The sequence below is a fragment of the Thunnus maccoyii genome, chromosome 5, assembly GCF_910596095.1.
Source record: "Thunnus maccoyii chromosome 5, fThuMac1.1, whole genome shotgun sequence".
Lineage (NCBI taxonomy): Eukaryota > Metazoa > Chordata > Actinopteri > Scombriformes > Scombridae > Thunnus > Thunnus maccoyii.
This window is the reverse complement of record NC_056537.1, coordinates 1,466,623-1,486,142: the sequence shown is the minus strand read 5'-3', so window position 1 is coordinate 1,486,142 and position 19,520 is coordinate 1,466,623. Positions and strand designations below refer to the sequence as shown.

The 19,520-nt window shown below is 40.9% G+C and overlaps 1 protein-coding gene across 1 annotated transcript; it reads right to left on the bottom strand.

The window, feature by feature from the left end:
• Positions 1–537: 537 nt before the first annotated feature.
• LOC121896786 (ceramide kinase-like) lies at positions 538–19,264 on the bottom strand. The gene is made up of 13 exons (XM_042410808.1): positions 18,910–19,264; positions 9,560–9,700; positions 7,566–7,688; positions 7,346–7,471; positions 7,176–7,242; positions 6,801–6,946; positions 5,998–6,072; positions 5,472–5,624; positions 5,123–5,228; positions 3,875–3,954; positions 2,467–2,672; positions 2,156–2,376; positions 538–2,059 (listed from the first exon to the last, which is right to left on the bottom strand). Exons 1-13 carry the CDS (start codon positions 19,043–19,045, stop codon positions 1,972–1,974), a joined length of 1,668 nt encoding a protein of 555 aa, XP_042266742.1. The 5' UTR covers positions 19,046–19,264; the 3' UTR covers positions 538–1,971.
• Between the last annotated feature and the right edge of the window lie 256 nt (positions 19,265–19,520).

The window sequence follows — 19,520 nt, the reverse complement described above, 5'->3', positions numbered from 1 at the left end:
GTCTTCACCATCTTAGTGCAGCATGTTAACATGTTCTGTGGCTGATGGGAACGTCATTCCTTCTGAAGGTATTTGCTCATAAAGCAAAGTATTGACAAATGAAATGTTGAGCTGATGATACATGATGGACAGTCAGAGGATCACTAAAGTTATTAGGGTTCATCCTCTAAACCACGTCTACCAGCATGGAGAAAAGTCAACCTTTTGTGTTTGTGCAGCAGAAATATGTTTTTGATGATTTTCTATGGATTTATCTTGTGACTCTTTGTGGGTCCTGACTCCCTGGTTGGGAGCCTCATACTTTAGTGTCCTTTTGTTTCCTGGTTTGGTTGAAGCCACTTAGTCTCAATGAAGGAAAATCTTATGGCTACAGCATACAGTGATATTTTACACAATAAACCTTGTGCTGACAGTTTGGGGAAGGACCTTACAGCAATTTTCAGCTGTCCACATACTTTTGGACATATAGAACATCACAAACATTCAAAGACATTTTTTAAATCTGAAAGGAAAGAAGGCATTTTTTTTTTTTTTTTGCATAAATGTATTCATGTTGTCTGAATGGTCTTTGATTGGTTGAAGGTTCAGATGATTATTTTGAGGCTTTTACAAAACAAAATGAAACTAAACGTCACACTCAGAGTAAGTTACAGCTACAACTCATTTTAAAGACTGGATGTCATCACAGTCTGTGTGAAACATTAATGTTAAAGCAGTAGATCTTCAGATGATTTGCATATCGAGCAGAAATGGAAGATTAAAAACATTCATCGTGTGTTTGCTGTTCAGCTTACGCAGCCACGACCAGCTTGACTGACACAAACTGTCCTTTACTAAAATTAAAAGATTTTTCATTGTCCTTTTTTTTTTTTTTTTTTTAAATTGCTGGGAATTAAAATATGTTAAAATACAATTTCAAAGCTACGATTAAGCTCAGGTCTTCCTGAGAAACAACACAGAAAGATGGGAGGACGGGAGACGATCGTGATGGACCAGTTTGAGAAGCAGAACCTTCACGTAGCTGCAGAACAAAGGCGGCGAGTTCATCAACAGTAGAAAATACGTCTCCTGTCAGCATCGTTTTCCCTACAAGTACTGACCACATGCCGCAGATTTACGTCCTACTTTTCATGAAAATGAATGAACCGCTGATCTCTTATGATCACATGACCCCGACAATGTCTGGCATCTTTAAAACATGTAACAGATCATTCCTAAAGGATGCATTTTTGATTAGCAAAAATAATTAAAACCATTTAGAAAGTGCAAATATATTTCTGTAATTATTTCTCATCTGCTCCAAGACAAAACAAAAGTCTGAGATAACAGACAGAAAACGTCTTGAGACGTTTACCAGACTGGAGCACTAATGAAGAATGTGGAAAAATAACAAATACAAATGAATCTAGTAGAGCTGCAATGATTGGTCAACTAATTGATCAGTTGTCAACTATTAGATGAATCACTAACTATTTCAATCATTGGTTTATCGTTTTGAAACATTTTTTAATATAAAAATGTCCAAATTCTCTGATTGCAGCTTCTTAAATGTGTATTTCTCTATGACAGTAAACTGAATATTTTTGGGTTTTGAACAAAATAAAGACATTTGATGACGTCATCTTTGACTTTGTAACAGTGATCCACATTTTTCTCAGTTTTCTGACATTTTATGGACCAAACAACTCATTGATTAATCCAGAAAACATTCGACAGATTCATTGATAATGAAAACAATCATTGGTAGCAGCCTTAAAGGAAACAACAAATCACTTCCTGTCTGTGAGGAAATCATTGTGGACCTTCAGACCCAGAAAGTACTGCTGAAGATTGTTGAGTAGATGAGAGCAACTCGTTGCCGACTTGGCAGATGCTGTCAAGTCTGGTGAAAGATGTAATGAGCGTCACGTGATGGCGGCTGCAAACAGACATGAGACGTGACTCCAGTGTCTGACAGGGAATTATGGGGGTCTATATTGCACAGGGGTTGGTGAGATCCTCAAACACTGTTGGTTCTTCAATCCCTCGTGCAAACAGCTTGATCAACTGGCAGTGCGCTCTAAGAAAAAGAGTAGAAGGTGTTTAAGATGAATTTACACTGAGCTCAAATCTCCGACAATAACAAAATAAGAAACTCTCAGAGGGTTTATGGTACCTGACGTCGATGGCCGTGTGGGTCAGGATCTCGCCGTCGCAGTTCCAGCTGCTGTAGGCGGGAGTGCAGCTGCAGGCCGGGTGGTCTCGGCAGATCTGGCTGAAGATCTGGCGTTTGCCGTTCTCGTGCAGGTCCAGCTCCAGGTCCGAGTCGCTCTGGCAGTGGCGCGGTGTGAAGCGGAAACGCCGCACGCGGTGGACCTCGACAAACGTCAGGTCGAACTGTTTGGGACACAAACGAGGGAAGAAGGAGACGCACGGTGAGAGGCCATAAACCAGAAGACTGATTTATCATCCAGCTCTGTGACGAACCTGGTCATCTTTGCTGGTGTGTCGGAGGAGGTGTCTGAGGAAATCAAACCGGGAACATTTTCGAACCAGGATGAGGTCAGTGGTGCCGTCGGCCAGGTGAGCGGCAGGTGAGAGGCCTTTGGGGCTGCGAGGACAAGCACAGCTCATACTGGCAGCGTTTATAGCCAGGAACTTCCCTCGGACCGTCCTCCACTCTCCGTCACTCTCTGGAACAAAAAAAAACCCCAAAATAGAGATTTGACCTTTCTCCTTGGCTTTTATCGAGGGAAATGTTGATATTTAAACAACAATTAATGTTGTTTAATAGGGTTTCAGTCAAATATGTTTAGTATCATCTAAAATGGCTACCAGAGCCCATAGACCAGTCAGATACCAGCGTGGAGAGGAAATCCATCTTTATGTAATCACACAACATACTGAATAACTTTAAAGAAAAAAATAAGAAAAGTTCTTTGTTGACTTCAGAAATGTGCTAAAAAAATCTGCACAACAGCTGCTACATAGACCTTGAGGGGAGACGGTTTTGTCTACTGCTGTAAAAAAAAAAGGTTAAAAAAGATTTAATCTCCACTTTTAAGTCAATATATCTACAATATCCTGACAAGAGGACAAGCTCCATCTGCTGATGAAGATCATGGAACATGACTGCAGAAAGTCTTTTCAAGTTATCACTGGTGGTTTTAGTTCCTCGTGTGTAGGACTGTTCTGTGGTGTGCCTCAGGGCTCCATTCATGGACCTCTTCAGTTTTCAAATTGAAAGGAAGGATGTGTGATGATATCGTTCAAAGGAAAAGCTGGCCAAGTTCTTGTTTTGTAGACGTTTATTAGACGATGGCCATCCGGTCCGTTCCATATACAAAGATGGTCTGGGCACCGTACCACTGTCGATGCACAGCTTATATAGGGTTACACATCTGTATCTTATCACATGAATAACATGTTTTCCAGGGGCACTACCTCAGTTGGGAGTCGTCCATCAATGATTGACAGCTATCTCACAACATATTATGTGTCACAACATGCCCACATCTGGAACAGTTCCAAACTTGACCATGGATCCATTATTTGTATCTAAAAGGCCCCCCCGAAGGGCTATACCATATTACCCAAGGTGTCATGCAGACTAGGGAATGTTTCTGTCACACGTCCAACAAATACGTAGGGTCAGATAAAATCATACTAACACAAACACAGTGTAAATACTGTAAATTCTCATTCAACATGTAAATCAATGAGCTTTGGACTTGTTAGAGAGTGTATTTCTTTGAAGAAGCCAGGCTGCGTCCGGTCTTTGTGACTGATTGATTAAGATCCACAGAGGTTTCACAGGAAATCTAGTTCAAAGACAGTTCAATCATTTTCTCATTAACTGTTTTATGAGTTCTGGATGAGGATTTGTTTGACTCACCGCTCTCTGACACTTCATCCGTCTCGTACCTCTCAGCTCGCTCTGACAGTAGCTGCCCGCTGTGCTGACAGACCACGCAGCTGGAAATTTACAGACACGCTGATGTTATTTTCAAAAAGGCAAAAACAGTTTTTGCTACGACACTGAACTGATACATAACCTGAAAATAATCAAATGTTTGTGGCTTAAGTCGAGCTGAACTAAATAAAACTGTGACTTAATCTGAGCCAAACACTGTAACCTGAACAATAAGCTAACATGAACCAACATGACTGTTTAGTCTTTAAAGGCTCCTGTGGAGTTTTCTTGTAAGCAAACAAAAGTTCTGTTTACATTTAGGTCTGTATTTTAACGGAGGCGCAACGACCAGCGCAAGCAGCGCTCCGACTGTTATTTTCCTGACCTTGAGACCCGCCTGGTGCGTCTGTGTGGCGTTTTGGTGCTCAGGTGGTGGGAGGAGGAGAGGCTCAACAGGTGGGAGGTTCATTCAAATGAAGCAGTGCAAAGAGAAATACTTGCAACTGAATTATAACTAGATACTTGCTGCAATAACAGATTAATGTTTGAAATATAAAGAAATTCTCCAACCAAAATCAGCACAGAACGTTTAATGTGGTTAAAGCAGGCAAGTCAGTAAATCTGCATTCATCTATAAATGACTGTGGGAGATTCTTACAGTATCTGTTGTCTATTTTATTCTGTATAAAAAGCTTCTTATTCAGTTCTTTAAATCTCTGCAGCATCTGAAGGCAGCAGGACTGATATGTTTACCTTCATTAAACCACATGACGTCACCAGGCTGATACAGTATAACCACACACATCAGCCTGGTTGGTTATAGCTTCATATTCTGTGTTTTTATGAATGACACGTTGGGTTAGCACCTCATCAGCCTGTTTTCCAACTTTCTTTTTAGCATCTGCTGTTTTATTTTTGATACACACTGAAGTGCAAACGCTGTTGTGTAACAGTGAAATTATGTTACCATTTACAAGGGCAGCTATATTAGAATTATGGCTGAAATATCATTATTATGAATAAATAATTTGCAAAGCTGATTTTTGAAGTATTTTAAAACCTGTGTTGGTTGGCTCATAAATGAATGCTCCATAGCGCCACTAGAGGTCAGAAACTCCACAGCGAACCTTTGAATCAGCTCTGAGGTCACTCATGAGTTAGTAAAGTTCAAATCTAAAAAGGTGAGTAAACTGTCAAAGGATGTTTTTGTCTGTAGAGCATCTCTCTCACCCGGATCGACACCTGGCGGCGTCCCGTGGCGTTCCCATGATGTCTCTGGCTGGCAGGTAGGACACTGTTCCTTCATAGTAATGATGAGTCAGGAACATCTTCAGACCTGCAGGGGTCAAAGATCAAACATCAGTAAATTCCACACCTCCACCCACACCTAACACTGTAAGGATCAGGTTTTTACCAATGTATCAGATTTATATGGCTTTATTCTTTATTATATGTATTTAGTTATTCAATGATTTATTTTTCTGTTCTATCTGCTTCAGTCTGATGTGTTGTTGAGATGTTTGTACTCCGTTCAGTCTGCTTCAATTCCCACTTCCCTCATCACATGTTGTGTTTCTACCTGAAAGGTCGTATCTGGCCGGTCCCATCCATCTCTTCCTCTCACTGTCTGTCAGCACGTCGCCGTAGAAACCGTATCCTAGCAGGGAGACGGAGTATCGCAGTAATGTGTTGTTGTGGTGAACCGAGCACACGTCCATCGGCTGAGAGTCTCCTGCGCAAACACACACACACACACACACACACAATTAAACATACTAACCCGGAATAATTTCATTTTAGACTCAAATCCCAGCAGGTCTATCAGGGTCAAAGCACCCAACACAACTCAGAAATACACAACGCTGAGGTGAGAGGGACACACTGCTTAGTTTGCCCTCCGCCTGTGTATCGATTACATGTTCACAGCCTGAACAGAGATAACTTGACAGCTGACCTTTGACCCTCATGAGTCTGACCAATCCTTTGAGTTTTGATCATTTCAGATTTTATTGACATGTGTCCTGCATATAACATGCTAAATAACTTGTCTAGGGCGGAAACGATTCATAATAGTTGATGTGTAATGAGACCATGTGACTACTGACCCACTATGATGTGCAGTGCAGAGGTCACGGGGTCATTGGTGCCCACAGTGGCGAAGCAAATACAGTCTGTTGAACCTGAAACAAACAAACAGATTCTCCATCAGAGGAAACGATGGAAGTTAAAGGTCGAGTTCACAGTGTTTCCAGTGTGTTAAACCAGCAGTCAGGTTTCCATAGTAACAGTAATGTAATCATTCCTCTTGTTCATACTGGATATTAAAAGATCCTTCAAATGTGCTTTCAATGGAAGTGATGGAAGTAAAAATCCACAGTGTGTCCACACAGTCATTTAAAAGTCTGTGTGAAGCTTCTATTCAGCTTCAGCAGTCTGAGTTAGTCATGTCAAGTGGATATCTGACACATTTACAGTCTTTTTAGCATCAAATTCCCTCTTTGTGTTTCCTCGGACAGTGTTTCCCTGTTGAGCTGCAGGTGGAAGTATAGTAACAAAAAGAGGGACTTTGGCACTAAAAAGACTGTAACGTTGAAAGATATCTACTTGATTTGACTCATTTGGACGCTGAAGCTTCATATTAGCTTCACATAAACTTTGAAATACATTTTTTCACAGAAGGAGGACTGTGGATTTTGTCCCCCATCACTTCCATTGTAAGGTCATTATGAAGGGATCTTCTAATGGTCAGTATGAACAGGAGGAATGATTACAGCAAGAAAAACATGAACTTTAGGGTCCATTTGAGCCTCCTTATGGACGACTACAACCTCTTTAAAGACCTGCGTCTATCGAAGCTTCTCAAGGATCAAATCAACCAGAAAATGAAAGCAGCAGTTTTATTTCCGACCTGCAGGAATAATCCCGATGCGGAGCGAGCAGGGCAGTAGTGTTTCATCCAGACAGTTTGGATCGATGCCGCCGTCCATCTGTGTCCTCCAGATCAGCCCGTGAATGATCTCACTGAACATGCCGTCCCCTCCGACACACACCACACTGAACCGGGTCAAAGGTCAGAGGAAAATGTTAGCATGGACTTCTCTGTCTGTGTAAACTGGAACTCCATTATAGTGCACGATGACACTTTATAATAACAAAGACTGTCAAGAGTGTAAAAACAGAGACAGCAGTGTTCTGCGGCTTCTGTTTGACTCATTCATTAGCTGTGATGTCATTAAACAGAACTGTTTTATCAAAATTTATTTAGAGAACGAACTAAACTCACCCATCAAACTTCTTCAGCTCTACTTCCGCCCTCAGGTGATCCCTCGCATGATTGGCGTACTCTGTCACTATGGTAACAAACGCACAGACACAAGGTGTTTTAGACGTATAATCCCTGACGCAGAAGGCCACACAACAGGAAGTGAGTGATGTGAGTGATGTGATTCGTACCGATGACGTGTGTGGAGACGCCGGCCTGGGCAAACAGCGGGGCGACCTTCTGCTCGTAGATGTGTTTGCCTCGTCGCTTACCGCCGTACGGGTTGATGTAGACCAGCAGGTGTTTGGGTCTGCTGGCTGTTACACAAACAACGGTGTTAGCAACAGTTTCTGGAAACAACCTGTGTGTGTGTGGGTGTGTGTTAGACGGCGTGTTGGTGTAGAGTCATACCGATCGTGGTGAGCTGCTCTCTGATGCTGCTGACCCAGTGATGACACAACGCCTCCTCTGGACATGTGAAGGTGACCTCAGCACACCGCCAGCGGTACTGCCGAGACCTCTGCACATACAACACTGAAACATACACACACACAACCATCTAATGATTGAACACATTTCAGATAATTAATTAGGGCCCGAGCCCAAAGGGCAGAGGCCCTCTTGTATTTCGTGTGTTTGTTTCTTTCTTCTTTCTTTCCTTATTATTACGGGACATCACACCTCAATTTGACCCCTTAAACATGCTCAAAAACTCACCAAATTTGGCACGCACATCAGGTCTGGTGAAAAATTTGATAAAATGTAAAAATTATGCCCCAAAGTGCCAAAATGTGCTCCACCTATGTAACTAAAATGGCCGCCACGACCCGTAGGAATGTCGTAGAGAGATCAAACCAAAACTCAATTATTCGTCTCAAGAAGACCTACAAATCACACACTTGACCTAAATCCAACAGGAAGTCTGCAATTAGCCTGTCAATATAAGACTTTGCCTCAATTTTGGCCCCCGAACAAACGCTATCTCCTCCGACAGCGTTAATGGTGTCGACTTCAAACTTTGATACATGACTTATGACATTGTGCTGAAAAAAAGTTGTTAAAAACTTTGTAACAACTCGAACAGTTTGGATTTTATGAGCCCCGAAAGTTGCAGTGCCACATCACCCTTATAATGTAAAGCAATGGAGAGGCATGAACTTTGTGTCAAACAGAGGCTTCTGACGTCTAAACTATAAGTCTGACCACTGTCAAACCTGTATCAATGGATTCACAACAAAATTTCCTACTAAAATGTGATTTTTAATGTAAGATTTGGCTAAAGTCATGGGATTTATGAGGAGATTTCACAAGATGCGTACTCTAAAATCCTCCTGTCCAACTGCTCCTGGTGATGTCACTCCCTCAGTGCTGTGAAACATTCCGCAATACACACTCATTATAAAATCACAGGAGGAGCAAGAAAAGACTTTAAAACTCACACTCTAATATCTCAAAAACAATTCAAATATATGAGTATTTTTCTGTGTCCAGCTGCAGTTACTTATTGTCTCTACACACCTGACAGTACACATGTCAATCAAACTTTGACCAGGTCATGTGGGTTAAAAGTCTTTACTTTTCTAAAAATAGACTTGATGAAAATTAGGAAATTAATTTGTTTTACACACAAACTCATCAAGAGTTTTCATTTACTAATTGAAATTCAAGTGAATGGACCCAAAACTTGCATCATTTTGATGACACAGGTGTGAGCGAGACAGACATGTCTCACCCTGCAGAAAATTCTCATCCTCACACCGTTGAGATTTGATGTTTCGCCATGATAGAGGAAGTTGCTATAACTTTATTGTAAATGCTCCAGCCTGCACCAAACTTTACATGTTTGATAAGAGTCCCGGCCTGAACACGTCTACATGACAATATTCCATCAGTGATGAAAACTGGCTGAATAGCGCCCCCTACGAAATTTCAGCAAAGCAGCTCCAGCAGCAGGCAAAACAGTGGACAAAGGAAGTGATGTTTGTCTCCTTCTTACACTGTCTGAAAACATCTACGAAGACATCTACATGCCCGTGACAGAAGCCCTTCGCCTGCACCGCAGCCTGACGTGTGCGGAGGCGCGAGGGCCCGTTCAACGCTGCTTGCAGCTTTAATTGTTTATTAAGCTGCTTCACATAAAAACATCTCGTCTGTGAGCCGATAAAACGCTTTCCTGTAGGAACTATACAGGAAGTGCAGATGTTCATGTTATCCCGTTTAATGAGTGCAGCAGTCAGGTGTGTTTACAGCTGTGTTCACTGTGTGTCCAGATGTGTTTAGCAGGGTGCTTACATGTGTTTTTTTCAAGTGTGTTTACTGTGTGAACACGTGTGTTTCTAGGTGTATTAAATGTGATTACGGGTGTTGTGTACTGATGTGTTTACTGTGTTTCCAGGTGTGTTTACCTGTGAAGGCCCGCCTGCAGTCCTTTCCTTCTCTCTCTTTGATCTTCCTCCAGCTGCCATCGTCTTTTTGTTTGCTGCTGTTCTCCTCCTCTTCCTCCTTGACGGAGATGATCTCTGACACCAACACACTCTGACACACACCTGACCAGCACACACACACACACACACACACACGCACACACACACACACACACACAGTTTGTTAGCTTTCCAATCCAGCAGTCATCTCTTATCCATCAGATTTCGGAGCCACTGTGCAGCACATGAATGCACCATCTGACACCATTAACGAGACAAAATCAAACATTCACTGTGATGCAGCAGGTCTCACATGATAAAGAGATGAAGTGGAACCACAGCTGAACGGATACAAAACCAGAGAGAGACCAAAGAGGATTCAGTCAGTACATCAACGTTTGAATCACGACACTGATGAACTGCCTCATAATATAACTTTACTGAATATTTCATGTCAGAGACAAACTACTGTATGTAATAACCTTTAACACACGTTCATCAAATACATGTTTTAACAGCCTTTAACGAACTCCGTTTCCCACAAGCCCAAAGAGCGTCATGATGACATTACAAAGAGCCATTTTGTTTGTGACAACAGAATTTCATTTGTCAGTTTTCAGCTGTTTAATGATTTTCAATAATAGGTGACAAAGAAAAGTCAGGCGCCTAAATCACCATGTGACATCGTGTGGACTTTATTACCACAAACTGATGATTTTAACTGAATGTTTCTATATATATATTTTTATTTTTCTGTAATGCCTTGTTCTATTTTGTGCAGTTTGAGTCTGTTTATTAGTCTATAAGTCACTGTTAGATTTGTTAGACATAGTACATGTATATATGTTAATTATTCTATTTATTTTGGAGGATTTTGTATAAGACTGACTGTGTGGGATCGATTTCTGCTGCTTTCTGTGGCACATTTGCTGGTTTTTGCTTGTTTTCCCACCTACAACATACTGGAAGTAATCGCTGGGTCATAAAAAATGGAAAATTTACAAATGTAAGTGAAAGACAACTATCACACAAGTAATCTGTAATTACTTTTGCAGAAATGTTAATACAATTAATATTCCACAGTACAGTACAGCTATGGGAAAAGGCTGTTAGTAACTTAATGTACTTCATTAAAACACAGTAATAATACTATGATTGGAAATACAGTAATACTGTGAAATTCACAGCAACCTTTCATATTCTCCATCTATGTGCTGGATGAATAAGAAATGATTATTAAAGGTTGAGGTTTCTTTACACTCTTACAACTGAAACATTTACATATACATATACATCTGTTTGTCTCTACCTGCCATTTAAATCCAGGTGTAACTAACTGACTCAGACACATGACCTCATTTCTGTGTCACAGATGTTTGAGTCAACATATTAACCCTGAGAACAGGAAGGAAACTCTTGACTGTCAGGAGTGAAATCCTGCTGCTGTTTCCATGGAAATGACCTGAAGAAAACCAAGATGTAACGTGGACACCTGAACTGATGTCATCAGTTTCCACTTGAAGACACCTGATATCTGTGTCAGAGTTGGGGGGTCCAGATGCATGTGTGGCTTAAATAGTGCTCAACTGTCACTGACTTTCTATAAAAAACACAGTTTCATGTCAGTGATGTCATCGTCAGGTCTTTGCATCCACACCTGGTTGAGGATGTCAATGATTAATCAATTATAAACACATGAACCGCTACTGCAGAAGACGAGGAATTTGTTGTTTAACTGTCAGAAAAGGTTTGCTGCAGTACCGAGCTGCTCCACCAGGTGGAGCCTCGTACTGTTTAACAGGCGTTATTAAACTGTGTAAACAGGGTTAGAGTCACAGCAGGAGGGCCAATCAGAGCAGGAGGATTCTGGCCACCTGACTTCTGATGCTGCTGTGTAGGGGTCTACTACCTGTAGCTGCACCTGGAGACAGTAGAAGAGGACAAACTATAACAACCGCTATGCTAAGCTAGGCTAGGCTAACCATGTCTCCAACACGAGAGTCTCTGAAAGAAAGACGAGTATTTCACAAAATGTTGAACGTTTCCCCCCAAAGAACATTTGGTTGAAAAAGATTTTATTAACAGCAGCTGCATGTTTATCTACAATCTACAGATCAGCAGTTACATCAAACACTGAACCAGGAGCAGCAACAACCAGCGGTGGAAGTACTCAGATACTTTACTGCAGTAAAAGTACCAATACAGCAATATAAAAATACTCCATTACGAGTTAAAAGTCCTGCATGAAAAACCCTACTACAGTAGAAATACATAAGTATTATGAGCATGATGTAGTTAAAGTATTGCAGTAAAAGTAAATAAGTATTATGAGCTTGATGTAGTTAAAGTATTGCAGTAAAAGTACATAAGTATTATGAGCTTGATGTAGTTAAAGTATTGCAGTAAAAGTAGTGGTTTGGTCCCTCTGACTGATATATTATTATATATGACATCATTAGATTATTAATAGTGAAGCATCAGTGTTAGAGCAGCATGTTACTGTTGTAGCTGCTGGAGGTGGAGCTAGTTTACACTACTTTATATACAGTTAGCTAGTTTAGTCCAGTGGTTCCCAACCTAGGGGTCGGGCCCCTCCAAAGGGTCAGCAGATAAATCTGAGGGGTGGTGAGATGATTAATGGGAGAGGAAAGAAGAAAAAACAAAGTTCTGATACACAAATCTGTTTTCAGTTTTTGGACTTTTTCTCTAATCTTTGATTTTTGCTGAAATATTGGATCATTTGAACATTTATTGAAATGAAAGCATGTGAGAAGTTTAGAGGGAAAAATCACTATTTGGTGGAGCTGTTAACAACTCATAGACATGTGAAATGTGACCCCGACTACACACTGCTTTTTGTAAGACGTCAAAAGACAAAAAGGTTGGAAACCACTGGTTTCATCTTTAACAATGTGTTGTATTTTAAAAGCTTGTTATATTATCCATTGTGTCAAATCTTCATCTGAAAAGTAACTAAAGCTGTCAAATAAATGTAGTGGAGTAGAAAGTACAATATTTCACTCTGAAATGTAGAAAGTAGCATCACATGGAAATACTCAAGTAAAGTACCTCAAACTGTACTTCGGTACAGTACTTGAGAGTAAACTGAGTAACTTTCCACCGCTGGTGACGGCAGCATGTTTCTGCTGGATTTGATGGAAGCGGAACCAAACTGAATCTATCTACTGTTATTACGACTGATTCTATGAGTTTTATTCCAAAATGCAAACCGTTAATAAAACATTGAACTAGTTTGACAGTTTCATGATGAAAATCAAGAGGTGAATAATTCTAAGGAATAAATCATTTTGGAACAGAACTGCAGGTTCACACATCAAACACAGAAACATGTTCAAACAGCAGCACTACAGTCTGCACGTGGCGGCGCCCCGCAGCATTATGGGAACTTATTCTCCTACCTGAGTCTGGTCGGCGAGAGAACGAAGGAACACAAAACCCTGCAGGAGAACCACACAGTTACAAACGCTGCACACAGCCGGGAGAGGACAGAACATATTATCAGATCCAAAATCTAAGATGATACCTCGTCTCATATCACGATATTGATATGATATCGATGAACTGTCCGGTGCTATCTGACATAACTGAACACAGTTAGTTAAATAATTAAAATACAGTGTAATAAAGACATTTTTAAAACAGCTTTATGCTAAAATGGCGTCAAAAAGTTGATAATAATACTTAAATATATAAATAAATGCTTTATGTATTTGACATTTCCTATTTTCATATTTCTGTGAACATTTAAGGTTGAAACTAAAGATTATTTTCATTGTTGATTCATTAGCTGATCACCTTGTCATTTGATTGTTTTAGTCTATAAAATGTCTTTAGTTGGGTTAGTCCAACCAACAGTACATAACTCAAATATACTGCATGTTTACAGCTGCAACAATAAATCAATTAGTCAATTAACAGATCAGATAATGAATCTGCAACCATTTTGATAATGGAATAATCATTTTTTAAGTTGAAATCCAAAAACATTTGCTGGTTGCAGTTTCTCAAATGTGACGATTAATAAACTGAATCTATTTGTTGATCAGACATAACGAGACATGTGAAGACGTCACCATGAGCTTTATGAAGTTAGTTCATTCTTTTATAGAATTAAAGCTGTAAGCAGCGTTGGTCGGGACCTCGCACTCTGGCCCGTTGGGATCGGATCATTTTGCTTTTTAAAAATGAGAGATATTTCTTACATGTATGGTGTGCTTTTATTTTGAAAGTGTGATTGACATGTGTACTGTCAGGTGTGTAGAGACAATAAGTAACTGCAGCTGGACACAGAAAAATACTCATATATTTGAATGGAGAGTGTGAGTGAACCCACACCTTTTTGAACATTTACTGCTTCCACATAGTTTTAGATACAAACTTCATTTGAACTTTAAATGAGCCACGAGACTTTGACCTACAAATCTTGAATTTACATGTTTTTTCTATCTTTTATTGTTTTTGAGATATTAGAGTGTGAGTTTTAAAGTCTTTTCTTGTTCCTCCTGTGATTTTATAATGAGTGTGTATTGCGGAATGTTTCACAGCACTGAGGGAGTGACATCACCAGGAGCAGTTGGAGAGGAGGATTTTAGAGTACGCTTCTTGTGAAATATCTTCATAAATCCCATGACTTTGGCCAAATATTAGATTAAAAATCACATTTTTGTAGGAAATTTTGTTGCAAATCCATTGATACAGGTTTGAAAGTGGTCAGACTCATAGTTTAGACGTCAGAAGCCTCTGTTTGACACAAAGTCCATGCCCATAGATTGCCTCCCCATTGGTTTACATTGTAAGGTGCAATGTGGCACTGCAACTTTCAGGGCTTATTAAATCTAAACCGTTCAAGTTATTACAAAGTTTTTAACAACTTTTGTTCAGCACAATGTCATAAGTCATGTACCAAAGTTTGAAGCCGATACCATTAACACCCTTGGAGGAGGTGAGGAGATAGCGTTTGTTCGGAGTCCAAAATTGGGGCAAAGTCTTATTTTGAAAGTGAGATTGCGGACTTCCTGTTGAATTTAGGTCAGGGGTGTCAGTGTATGATTTGTAGGTCTTGATGAGACGAATAATTGAGTTTTGGTTTGATCTCTCTACGACATTCCTAGGGGCCGTGGCGGCTATTTTAGTTACATAGGTGGCGCTAGTGAGCACATTTTGGCACTTTAGGGGATAATTTTTACATTTTATCAAATTTTTCACCAGACCTGATGTGCGTGCCAAATTTGGTGAGTTTTTGAGCATGTTTAAGGGGTCAAATTTAGGGTTTAAGTGGCGTAATAATAAAGAAAGAAAGAAACAAAGAAAGAAAGAAACAAACAAACAAACATACAAACACACGAAAAACAATAGGGTCCTCGCCCTTACTGTTTTTTCAGTAGTCCTCTGCCTTTTGGGCTCGGTCCCTAACAAACAACTAATCGATTAATCAAGAAAATAGATTAAGATTCATCCAGTCTTCATATAGTCTGTGTGGAACAGACTCGTCGGGTGAAGAACATCAGATCCTGACTGATCTGGTCACAGGTCAGATGATTTAAATCATTAAAGAACGCTGTTGTGTCTTTTAACTTAAAGACACACTGATGTTTCAGCTGCTGTGTGACGCTGCAGGTATTTAATTAAGTCAAACAGAACGTCATTATAGATTATTCTGCAACCTCATGGATTATATTCAGTGACACGTGACCAACATTAACATTAACCCTTTACAGACCTGCCTGGAGCACACTGATGGTTGTATTTTGACCAACATGATAACAAATTAGATGCAGAATAGTAGAGAGAAGTAAAAGAGATGAAACTGTTGAAATACTGCAGGCAGCAGCTCACTGAGTCCTTCCTCCTGCCTGCATGTGTCTTGTCATTGGCAGCATTAAATTACTCCCCAGTTCAGCCCAGTTACATGATACCACCACCAAATATATTCAGCTCAAAATATTCAGGACCAAAGCCTCGAATGATCGGGCCAAACAACGACGCTGAGCTTCATAAACGTAGAATTAACGGCAGAACTGTTGTGTTTCACAGGTGTTCCTAATAAAGTGCTCAGTGTGTGTGTGTGTGTGTGTGTGTGTGTGGTTTAATAACCGTCAGTAGCAGCACACAGACAGCAGGTCAGACATTAAAGATTCACAAACACACTGCTGCCCGTCTCAGGTTCACACACCCGGGAGGCGTTTCTGCTGTCACCATGACGACAGTAACACAAACCTATGTGGATGACAAACAGCTGATCTGTGAGCAGAACGTGTTAGAATTATTTAAACCGTCTGGTTCATGTTCTCACAGACGATCAGGTCAGGTGACCGGTCGAAGCTCTTCAAGGCTCAGATCAACATGAAACTCTCCCGGTCGAATCATCAGTACAAAAGATCAACTACTGTGTCAGAAAATATCTCAGAGCTGCAGGTATGTGGACATAAAAACTGAAGGAGACGTTAACAACAACTCCCAGGATGCATTTCAGTAAGAAACGTCAAATCACAGAGTTTCACATCCTATTTCTAGCTGATCAGGTTTTCAGTATAAATCAGTTACGGATGAGTTCACCTGCAGTCAAAGAGCAGGTCACAGTGAACCCGCAGGCAGCCTCAGTCTGAGCCGACAGCTTCCTGCTGCCAAGCTTTGAATATTCAAAAGAGTCCGTCTGCACATCCTGAACGCCGCTCACCTGAGTGACCGATGATCAGTCAGAGACGCTCGTCAATATCTGACTCAATACCCTCAAAGTACTTCTATCACACACACACATACACACAATATCTAACGCTGTTGTGATGACTCTCTATAAATTACAATTGATTAGTTGTCGACTAACAAATTAACCGTCAACTATTTTGAATAATCGATGAATCATTTAGTGTCTTTAAGAAGGAAAAAAATGTAAAAATTCTAGTTGAGAAACACTGATCGACATTTTTCACCATTTTCAGACATTTTATAGACCAAACAACTAATCGATTGATTGAGAAAATAATCAATATATAATAATCCGAAGCCCAAAATGACGTCATCAGATGTCTTGTTTTGTCCACAAAGATGGACTGTCAGAGACTAAAGATAACAGAAAATATTCACGTTTTAGAGGCTGGAATCAGAGAATTTAGACTTTTTTTCTTAAAAAAATGACTGAAAACAATTAATCAATTATCAGAATAGTTGACAGTTATTTTTCTGTTGATCGACAGTCTAAGTGATTAATGGGAACAACAGTTTAGTAAACTGGTCCAGTATGGAGGAGAGCGCTTCAGCCGGCAGCAGAGGAACAGGCTGGGATATAATCCTTTAGGTCAATAGAGACTCGTCGGTGTACATAACGTCCACTAAAAGTGCTAAAAGTGCTCGTTTTTACCACTGACAGACTCAAACTGTTATATTATAAGTGTCTGACATCATCATGGAAAGAAACACACAGAGAAATATAATGTTCTTTATTTTTTGCTTGATCTGGTCTGTTTGTTATTGTCTAACCCAAGCAGGAAGCTCCAGGTCAAGTGAAGCCAATGCTGAAGTGACTCAGGGTGACCGTGTAGAACGGGTCGTCCACTGATCAGAGTATTGGCGGTTCGATTCCCGGCTCCTCGGGTCCATATGTCGAAGTGTCTTTGGGCAAGATACTGAACCCAAGTTGCTCCTGATGGCTGTTCCACCAGTGTGGGTTAGATTTCCTCTGATGGGCAGGTTGGGACCTTGTATGGCAGCCACCTGTACCCATTCAGCATATGAATGTGATCCGTAGTGTAAAAGGCGTTTTGAGTGGTCGGAAGACTAGAAAGGCGCTATACAAGTACAGTCCATTTACCATTAATATGTATGTAAATACGCTGTATCTGTACATATGGAGCTGCAGAGGCAGCGCTGTTGTTCTGCCCAGTAAGACCATGAAGCTTCACTTTAGACAAACTAACTAGACTGATTAGATTTCATCTGTTAAACCAACATTTATCCTTCAAAAGGAATTATATCATATATCGAAATGCTGCGGAGACATTAGAGCCAGCTGATCATCTCAGGAGTCCAGCTGCTAACATCTGAGATGACCTGCTGGTCTCACCAGGTCAGCGGCTCCTCACATGTCAGATTTACTAACAAGCTTTATTTGGATAAACTGATCACATACTGGGAATCTAAATTGTTACTTTCTCACCTGAAAAAAAAAAATCTTAAAACTTAAGTGACGTATTAAGAGTCCTACAGCAAAAATTACAACAGCTTCGCCATCGCTGCTGCCAGTTGGTGCGAGATGCATTCTGGGATATGTTGGATAGCAAAGGATCCATCTGTTGGATCAAATTTGGGAAAAGAAGGCCACGTTTGGAGGAGCCTGAGACACAGCTATGGTCACTACTGGCTCCAAAAATCCAAGGTGGCGGCAGTCAAATCCAAGATGGCGGCAGTCAAATCCAAGATGGCAGCAGTCAAATCCGAGATGGCCGCAGTCAAATCTCCAAACTTTAGGCTTTCAAACAGCAGTCCACAAAGCAATGGGTGACGTCACAGTGACTACCTCCATGTTTTTTTAACAGTCAATGATTTAAACACAATAACTAACAGACTGGATCAAGCTAAAGGTGAAGAAGAAGGTTTTATTTCTTTGTGTGTTTCTTTCCATGATGATGTCAGACACTTATAATATAACTTATGATATAACAGTCTGAGTCTGTCAGTGGTAAAAACGAGCACTTTTAGCACTTTTAGTGGACGTTATGTACACTGACGAGTCTCTATTGACCTAAAGGATTATATTCCAGCCTGTTCCTCTGCTGCCGGCTGAAGCGCTCTCCTCCCCACTGGACCAGTTTACTAAACTGTTGTTCCCATTAGTCACTTAGACACAAAAAGATGGGAAAATAGAGTCCAGGTTGAAAAAGTTTCCCTCTAAGTGACGTGCAGGTTATCTCCTACATGCTCCTGTATTTATAACGGTGTAGAGAATGTCTGAGGTTTGGTTGTATTGTTCCTCCTCCTGCCTGCAGACACACTGTGACCTCCATATCTTCTGTCAGACTCTTACGTAACCGGATATCTCGCGTCTCACTTCTCCTTACAGTCCGGAAAACAGCGTGATTTATTTTCTACATGAACCTGATGTCACCAAACACTGACTGTCTGTCCTACATGTCCAATATGTCCAACATGTCCTCTCTGAGTCCTGCGCATGTCCTTTGTTTATCACACAGGATGTTTCCTCCACACACACACACACACACACACACACACACAAACACAAACACAAACACAAACACAAACACACAAACACACACACAAACACAAACACAAACACACAAACACACACACCGACTTACTGGGTCTGAACGGGTGGTACACCGGGCTGGAGACCCGTCTCTTCCAGGTGAGCAGGGACCGGCTCAGGCTCACTTCGTACGCGGCGTTTCTGACGCGGAGCTCGGACAGCAGCAGCAGCCTGCTCGGCCTCTCCATCTGTCCGCTCCGCTGCGTCCTTCAGCCGGCGGAGGAGGCGGCGGCAGCAGCCCGGGGGGGGGACGGTTACCTTTGTCCGGGCATGTTTTCTCAGTTTGTCCGGAGAGGAGGATTACAGACGCGGTGTCGGTAAATGTGAGTCCGAGCAGCGGATTTTAACTCGGGATGTTTTTTCTGACAGATAGCGGTTTCTCACCGGAAGTAGGAGGGGCTTAGTGCTGCGTTCAGGTGCTGCCAGAAACCTCAAACTGTTCAAAGTGTCGTAATTCACCAATTTTGGGATTCAAACCTTTTATTCTGGTGTGATATTAACAGTGATGGAAAGTATATAAGTGTATTCACTCAAGTACTGTACTTAAATACAGTATTCAGGTACTTGTACTTTACTTGAGTATTTCCATGTGATGCTACTTTCTACATTTCAGAGGGAAATATTGTACTTTCTACTCCACTACATTTATTTGACAGCTTTAGT